General features: G+C 41.2%; 1 protein-coding gene across 1 annotated transcript; it reads right to left on the bottom strand.

The window, feature by feature from the left end:
* Nucleotides 1–248: 248 nt before the first annotated feature.
* On the bottom strand, nucleotides 249–7,787 carry LOC111232937 (NACHT, LRR and PYD domains-containing protein 12-like). Its single transcript, XM_022760644.1, has 10 exons — nucleotides 7,573–7,787; nucleotides 7,030–7,083; nucleotides 4,457–6,320; nucleotides 3,864–4,034; nucleotides 3,527–3,700; nucleotides 3,174–3,347; nucleotides 2,237–2,410; nucleotides 1,975–2,148; nucleotides 1,520–1,566; nucleotides 249–1,356 (listed from the first exon to the last, which is right to left on the bottom strand). Exons 1-10 carry the CDS (start codon nucleotides 7,754–7,756, stop codon nucleotides 767–769), a joined length of 3,606 nt encoding a protein of 1,201 aa, XP_022616365.1. The 5' UTR covers nucleotides 7,757–7,787; the 3' UTR covers nucleotides 249–766.
* Nucleotides 7,788–8,913: the final 1,126 nt, after the last annotated feature.

Here is an 8,913-nt window from a genome sequence, read left to right as displayed (position 1 = left end):
GTATTTCCAGAAAGAAATTAACTAAATGAATTATTTTAAACTCATGCACACCTGGAAGTCCATTCTGTTTCCAAGTGTGCAACATTTTTTAAATAGTGTGTTGGACTTAACGGCATCTAAAATGGCAATTTTCCTAAAGTCCGTTTGCTCTGCTCCGATTCAGTGATGAGTGTAAACTTGTAGATTCGGTTTATTTTCACACAGAGAAAAATTCAAGGGAACCAAAATGCATCATTACAGACCAGATGAACACGTTCCTTCATCAGATTGTCAGATTGTCTGGAGCAGGAATAAACACAGGAAGAAGGTTACAGGAACCATCAATATGAAACTTGTGGGTTCACCTGCTGGTGGAGTCAGATCCAGTTCAGAGCTCTTTCACACCAAAAATAAACTGCTCCAGAGTTCATCTGGGACCGGACCAAGCCCACCTCCTTGAAAGGGTCTTGGTGCGATTGTGTTGGTCCTCACCTGAGAGCGATTATTGTTTTCACACCTGAACAAACAAATCGTACCGAGGGGGAAAACCAACCAGGGTTCGGTTTAACTGGACTAAAAAGTGCAGGTGGGAGAACGACCTAAATCTTCTTCATTTAAAGGGCATCATGTTAGCTCTGCTGTGGGGCCACCTCAGAGGGCATGTTGCTGCTTTTTCTTTGTCCTGTGAGAACAGACTGACACATTTCCTTGTAATTATGAGCAACTATATTATGACTTACGAAAAGCGTTCGTGTGTGTTTTGTCAGCAGTGTGAGTGTTTTCTTTCCTACAGTGAACACAGGGACACTGAAGAACAATGCAGTGTAAACCTGAACCCAGGGTAAAGAGGTTCAGTGAAGGTGGTGTTGAAGGTGTGGATGTGGATCAGTGCATCAGAGAAGACTCTGTAGAAGGACAGAGTGCCAGCAGGACAGTCCACATACACTGCTACTCGGTTAGAGACGGAGGAGGAGGAGGAGGAAGGAGGGAGGTCTGTTCTTTTGAGGGGGGAGAAGATGCCAGATAAGGAGGAATTGCGAACTGCTCTTTTGTTGTGACTGGCACAGTAACCGTCGGCATCAGTGTAGATCAGACTCCAGGACTGATTGTTTTGTCCAAACGCACAGTCATCACCGTCTCCTTTCCTTCTGATTCCTCTGTAGGTCACTGATAAATAAACTCTTCGATTCAACTCGACCTCCCAGTAGCAGCGTCCAGTCAGAGCATCTCTACACAGCAGCTGAGGCCACAGGTCAAACCTGTCCGGATGATCAGGGTACGGCTGCTCCTTTGACACGATCGACACCGTCCGGTTGTTGTCAGACAGTTTGAGGTTTGTGTTCACTGTGTTTGTGTCCAGTGTGAGTTCACAGGCGTCTGATGGAGAGAACAAGACACAACACAGCAGCAGTTTATCATTAAAACAACTGATGGATCTTCTCTCAAACTGAGATTTGACTGCAGATGCACAAGCTTTGTATTTAAACATCTTTAACATGCGCTGCTTTGTTTTTATGAATCTAAGTGAGGACACACTTACACTTCCTCAGACCAGGTTTCAGCCTCTGCTCTCCACCATGCTCCAACCTGGAAGAGGAAACAAAATCTGAACCTTCAAAAACTTCCTCATCAATAATTTGTTCATTTTTTTCGGGTTTTTACATGCATAATATAATTAAAACAATCAATTACAAAAACTACACAAATTGATAATATCCTACAAGTAGCTGAAGATATACAGATGTTCAGTCTGAAAAGAGACAAAAAGCTACAAATAGTCAGACAATTGAATGAATTGAATTTATATCTGGAGTTAAAGTGATTTCAGTTGGGGATGTGTTCACAGTCCTTCATGGAAAAAGCTGATTGTCTAAATGTAGATCTACGATGTTATATTTTGCAGTTGCCATTCACCACGCTTCTAGTTACTCTTCATAAATTTCACTCTGTTAAATAAACATTAAACACCAAGGAGGCATTTTAGTCTGTTCATACCTGAGAGTCTCCAGTCTACATTGTGGATCCTTCAGTCCAGCAGACAGCTGCTTCACTCCTGAGTCTCCTGGATGATTGTAGCTCAGGTCCAGCTCTATCATATGGGAGGGATTGGATCTTAAAGCTGAGGCCAGAGAAGAACAACCTGCCTCTGTGACAAGACAGCCTGACAACCTGGAGACACACACATACTCTTTGTAAGTGTGAATTATTTCATTAGAATAATTGGTCATCGATTAAAAAAAGGAAGTTGAATCCTGACCTGAGAGTCTCCAGTGTGCACTGTGGACTCTCCAGTCCAGCAGAGAGCAGCTTCACTCCTGAGTCCTGCAGATTGTTGTTACTCAGGTCCAGCTCTTTCAGACTAGAGGACTGGGAGCTGAGAACTGGTGCTAAATTCTGACAGCATTTCTCTGTGAGCATGGTTTGATTCAACCTGAAATAAATGAATAACGAAAAATGTATTGTCTCAGAACAATAGGACATGGTTCAGTATATTTAACAACTTAATTTGTTGATAGTTTCTATAATTTAAATTGCTAACATTTTATGATATGATCATGGCCAAGATTAGGCAGATTATTGAAACTAAAGAAATAGTCCTGTGTAATAAGACAATAATAAAAAAAATAATAATAAAAAAAGTTTTGTTTCAGCTATAGGTTTATCTATGTGGTATGCAAAACAAAAATAGACCATAAAACATTTCATGTTTGAAACACAATACGGTGTTAATTTTGTCACCTGCAGTAATGACTGGTGTTTGTATATTTTAGCTAACTAGTTTAAGCTACGACTATCACATAGCATTACAGTGTGATCTGACCTGAGAGTCTCTATTGCACAATGTGGACTCTCCAGTCCAGCAGAGAGCAGCGCCACTCCTGAGTCCTGCAGGTTGTTGTGACTCAGGTCAAGCGCTCTCAGACTAGATGACTGGGAGCTTAGAACTGATGCAAAGTCCTCACAGCATTTCTCTGTGAGTCCGTTTTGATTTAACCTGATAATAATGAATAAAAATAAAAACATTTTCATCAAGATTCAATGTTATTTTTCATTCAGAATATATACATACACTAATCTAACTGTGGTCAACATTTAAGCAGACCTAAAAATATCAAAAGACTTAAAAGACAATAGAGATTAAATGTTTTAGGTACAATGCAGTATAACAGAAAAGCATCAGAGTGTGATCTGACCATAGAGTCTCCAGTGTACAGTGTGGACTCTCCAGTCCAGCAGAGAGCAGCTTCACTCCTGAATCCCGCAGATCATTGTTATTCAGGTCCAGTTCTCTTAGTCTAGAGGACTGGGAGCTGAGAACTGATGAGATCTGCTCACAGCATTCCATTGTGAGCCTAGTTTGATTCAACCTGATATGAAAAGAAAAAAACACATTTTCCTTTTTGTTTTACTTCAACATCCCAGATATGTTTAGTGTAAGTGAGCTACATTGACCATGAGAGCTCAACACACTGCAACTGCAATATAGAGTATTTAATGTTTGGGGTACAACCCAGTGTTGCACAAAAGTAGGACACTGTGATCTGACCTGAGAGTCTCCAGTGTACAGTGTGGACTCTCCAGTCCAGCAGAGAGCAGCTTCATTCCTGAATCCCGCAGATCATTGTTACTCAGGTCCAGTTCTCTCAGTCTAGAGGACTGGGATCTGAGAACTGATGAGATATGCTCACAGCAATCCTCTGTGAGCCCAGTTTCATTCAACCTGATAAAATTAAACAACACATATTTTCCTTCTTGTTTTACTTCATCGTCCCAGATATCGGTTCAGTAGAAACCAGAGGAATATCCCTCTTTTATACAGTTTCTCAGCAGAGCCCATGTTTGTTTCATCAATAGGGAAACACAATGTCATAGTGTGATCTGACCTGAGAGTCTCCAGTGCACAGTCTGGACTCTTCAGACCAGACAGTAGCTTCACTCCTGAATCCTGCAGGTCGTTGTTACTCAGGTCCAGTTCTCTCAGTCTAGAGGACTGGGAGCTGAGGACTGAGGCCAGAGCTTCACAGCTTTTCTCTGACAGATTACAGCCGCTCAGCCTGAAGGAGAGTTAGTGGTAAATTAATCACATTCATATGGTTGGTCTCACTGTGTTCATGAGTAAAGCAATCGTGCGTTAAGGTCTTGGGTGACAAGAACATGTTTCTCTACCATTACTGTTTTTTATTGTCTACATAATATATAAGTATAATATATATATAATTTATAAAACTTTCAAAAAATACAAAAACCTTTTTTTTTTCGCCTTTGAAAACGACCCACGAGAGGCAAGTGAAAAAATATTTTGGGGGGGTGATCTTTTTTTCTTTTAATCTGTAGAGATACAATCACACTGAAGAAACAATTTGAAAGTTCAATTAATCGACTAATTAATCATCTTGTCAGTTGACTAAGTGTTTCATTAATTGAAAACAACCCTACATGTGATACTGTTAGTATCTACAGTTATCTGTGGACCTACAGAGCTCTGTTAGAGGCTTTGACCACTGGCAGCAGCCTCAGAAGAGCCTCCTCTGAAGCTGAGTATTTGTTCAGGTCAAACACGTCCAGATCTTCTTCTGAGGACAGTAAGATGAAGACCAGAGCTGACCATTGAGCAGGAGACAGTTTATCTGTGGAGAGACGTCCTGATCTCAGGGACTGTTGGATCTGCTCCACTAGAGAACGATCATTCAGTTCATTCAGACAGTGGAACAGGTTGATGCTTCTCTCTGGAGACGGATTCTCATTGATCTCCTTCTTGATGTACTTCACTGTTTCCTGATTGGTCTGTGATCTTCTTTGCTTTTTAAGCAGACCTCGTAGGAGAGTCTGATTGGTCTGCAGCGAAAGACCCAGGAGGAAGCGGAGGAACAGGTCCAGGTGTCCGTTCGGACTCTCCAATGCCTTGTCGATAGCAAACGCGTGGACTTTTGTCATAGATGATCTGCTGAAAATCATTCTCACCTGTTCACCACACGTTTGCCCCAGCTCAGACAAAACATTCTTGTTTCTGTTAAGGAGCCCCGTCTCCACATAGAGAGCTGCCAAAAACTCCTGAACACTTAGATGGATGAAGCTGAACATCTTGTCTGCGTCATTCCTCCTCCCACGTTCCTCTTTAAATATCTCTGTGAACACTCCTGAGCACAACGACGCTCCGCTCACATCAACGCCGCTCTCTATTAGGTCCTTCTCATAGAAGATCAAGTTGCCCTTTTCCAGCTCGTGGAAAGCGAGTTTTGCCAATGAATTAATGTACTGAATGCACTTTTTTTGGTCATGTCTCTGTTTTGTCTGATGAATCTGAAACCCCAGGAACTCTGCATACATCTCAGTCAGGGTCTTGGGCAGCTCTCCTCCCTCTCTGGTTTCCAACACCTCCTCCAGAACTGTAGCAGTGATCCAGCAGAAGACTGGGATGTGGCACATGATGTGGAGGCTTCGTGATGTCTTGATGTGGGAGATGATCCTGCTGGCCTGCTCCTCATCTCTGAACCTCTTCCTGAAGTACTCCTCCTTCTGTGGGTCAGTGAACCCTCTGACCTCTGTCACCACGTCAATGAAGTCAGAGTGGATCTGATTGGCTGCTGCAGGTCGTGTGGTTATCCAGAGGCGAGCGGAGGGAAGCAGATTCCTCTTGATGAGGTTTGTCAGCAGCACGTCCACTGAAGTCGACGCGGTCACATCAAAGTCTGGGTTCTGGTTTTTACTGGTGGAGCAGTCCAGTTCTAGGCGGCTCTCGTCCAGACCATCCAAAACAAACATGAGTTTGAATTTACTCTTGTCGTAGTTGGTGTTTCCTGACGACTGCAGAGTTGTGAAGATGTGATTAAGAGCTTCCTCCTTGATGTCTCTGGTCTCTCTGATACATTCATGAATGAGCTCTGCCAAACAAAACTTTTGTCCCCTCCATAAATTTAATTGGCGGAAAGTAAACAGGAAGATGAGCTGCACGTCTTGATTGGCTCTCCCTTCAACCACGTCCAACACAAACTTGCGCACAAGAAATGTTTTGCCAATTCCCGCAATCCCACTGGTCAGCACTGTTCTGATGGGTTTATATCTTCCAGTGGGGTGTTTGAACATCTCATTAGGTTTGATTGGTTTTTCTATTTCTGCTGGTTTCTCAGCGTTCTCAATTAGCCTGACCTCGTGCTGTGTGTTGATGTGTGTGTCGCCCCCAGCTGTGATGTACACCTGTGTGTAGATATCATCCAGACGCTGCTCATCCTTCTTCTGTGCCCACCCCTCCCGTGCACACATAAACGTATCCTGGAGGTTTGATTGAAGCAGTTGTTGGTAAAATGAAATGGGTTGTGGCTCTGGTACTGGAACAATCACATCTGTGTGAGATAAGTAAATAAATAAATGAGGCTTAGCACGCCTCTTTTCTCGTTGCAAAATGCATAACCGTCTTGTGCTGACGATGAAATTTATTTCCTCATTGAAATGAAACTGATGTAATAGTATAATGTCATCACTTCCCTCATGTTGTCACACAGGATGACAGATTAACATCCTCTTCTTGTTGTTTGTTGTACGAGTTTACTCAAAAAATGTTCAGTAATTTTTCAAAATAAAATACATTTTTGTCGGAATATTTGAAATTTAACTGTCAAATATTATTACTTATTTTTCTTTACTCTCAGAATCTAGTTTTTATTGAGTTGCAGCAGTTCCTAAAGTCATCCCTCATTGTGGATGTGAAGTCCTCACTAACTTTAAGTATTAATCTTTTCTCAGGTAACTCAGTTAGCATTCATACTTCATCTACCTGTTGATAGGTGCAAATTTATTGTAATCACAAAAGATTTACACAAGAACTAGTTTGTTTGCTCTTTGTATTAAAGTGATTTTGACTCATCAAAAGACCTTTATAATGCTACATAGAATGAAATGTTGTACTTTTTTCACTGGTCTAAGAACGACAAGTAGAAATGAGGCCTGCAATTAATTAATATACATTTCTATCACATTTGTCAGCTATATAACTGCTAGTAATAATAATGAATTGATGTAATAATAACACGCCAGAGACCAGAGCAGCTTTACCTTCAGTCTGAGAGGAGGACGATCGTCTGTTCTCTCCGACGTCACTGACATTCACTGAGACACACAGAGATCATCTGTTATATTAGACTTATCACTTCAATGAGAGTTTGTTTCTATTTTTATTGATAAATCACAAAAAACTGGAAAAGCACTAAAACCATGTACTGCTGCGATCAATACAGATGCAGAATATATCGGTGGCTGAAAGTTAAATTATTGTTTTTGTTCCAATGATGAAATTTCAGCCGATAATTATGTTTGATAATGTGATCAGTTCTGGCCCAAAATCAACCATCAAATATTTTCTACAGGTATTTTTGCGAGTTCGATGCGAATTCAGTTTTCACTGGTGCCTCCTGGCAAAAGCCAAATATCAAAGCTTTTTTTAATCAATAATTGTCAAATGACAGTATATTTGTAACCTATACATTCTTTACTTTTACTTTTTTTGCTGTTAGTTTGTACATGTATCATTTCATTTTGAGGATTGTGTTGCACGTGTCAACCCACTCTTGCAGGAAAGAGAGAGTATGACTGACTGACCTTCTGTTGCTGAGCTGGTGTCCGACAGACTCTGCACCAGATCGTTCCTGTTTATCTTCTCTAAAACCTTCCTGGTCACCTCCAGAGCTCCATGAAATCCACAGGTCTGCACCATCAGATCCACTGTGTCCCGCCGCTCTGCCTTCTCCAGCTTGGACACTTTGATGGTGTGGTAACCTCCCATGATGTCCGGCTGCTGCAGATACCATTTGAAGTCCTTGAATTCCTTGTCTCTTAAATCCTCCAGAGACATCAGAAGGTCCTCTGGCAACATTGTGGCTCCCTGCTAAAATCAGGACGTAATGTCAACCTGGAGGAAAACATCTGATTTTCTGTTTGTGCCACAGAATTGATCCAGATGTGGAAGTAGCATCTGACAATCATCATCATGTATAAAAAGACGAAGACTCTTACCTGTCCCTGGAGTTTTGGAGAACATAACACGAGTCCAGCTGCTGCATTTAAATCAGTTAAAGCAAATGGGGAGTAAGGAAATGAGGAAAAAAGTGAAGTTCCCACTTCTGCTTTTCAGGTTCCACTTTTCATGCGAGTTCCTGAAAAAAATGCACAGGACATTGACACATGACATCAACACAACTGCATATTTTGTCTTTGTGTTCAGTTAACTCTTGTTGTTGTTTACCTTTACCAGCTGATGTGGTCTCTCAGATCCAGGTTTTAAACATGTGGTCAGACAAAGATGCAGTCAGCTGATGTAACAGAATTTATCAATCACAGAGTTTCTGTAAATTGAACTGACTTTTAAAAAAACTGCCGGTTGCTGTGGGACTTGAAATTTAGATCTAATTCTGAGATAATTCCGAGACAAGTAACCTCAGATTTAATCCAGGGAGTTAATTTCCTCAGGTTATTAAACAGTATTTTTCTTTTTGTCTTGGGGCCCACTAGTATCATTTCAGTTTTGTTCTCATTTAACTTTGAATTTTTTCCCTCTGTTGTATGTTTTGAACTAGTTTAACACACAAAAAGACCGACCAACCTAGGATGCCGTGTCGTATCGACACTGCACTGAAGACAAGAACCAAGACCTTACTTTCATCAGTTTAGTGTGAGGTTGCTGATTACTTTAGTCAGAGCTGTGTTGAGTTCTGTGGTTTGTTCTAAAGCCTGACTGAAACTAGAATCACTCCGGTAATTGTTTTCTTCAAGAAAGGAGTTTATTTGCACCGAAAGAATCTTTTCTGGTATCTAATAGTAGAAACAGTGATGAATCTCCTGGTGGGACGATGTAATGTAATAATAAACCTGATCATTTTGCTTTCAGTTTGAGAACAAGATGTAAATTCACCCAGCTTGACGTCATTACACACAAACTGTGTA

This window comes from Seriola dumerili, unplaced genomic scaffold (assembly GCF_002260705.1).
Source record: "Seriola dumerili isolate Sdu_G_001 unplaced genomic scaffold, Sdu_1.0 BDQW01000349.1, whole genome shotgun sequence".
NCBI classification, from domain to species: Eukaryota; Metazoa; Chordata; class Actinopteri; order Carangiformes; family Carangidae; genus Seriola; species Seriola dumerili.
Note: the sequence above shows the minus strand (reverse complement) of the source record. Positions and strands in the feature narration are given on the sequence as shown.

Coding starts and splice junctions, on each gene's coding strand:
- LOC111232937 (XM_022760644.1), bottom strand. CDS start 7,756: ATGGGAGGTTACCACACCATCAAAGTGTCCAAGCTGGAGAAGGCAGAG. Junction 7,084..7,572: donor CACCAGCTCAGCAACAGAAG/GTCAGTCAGTCA, acceptor TGTGTGTCTCAG/TGAATGTCAGTGACGTCGGA. Junction 4,035..4,456: donor AAAGCCTCTAACAGAGCTCT/GTAGGTCCACAG, acceptor ACTCTCCTTCAG/GCTGAGCGGCTGTAATCTGT.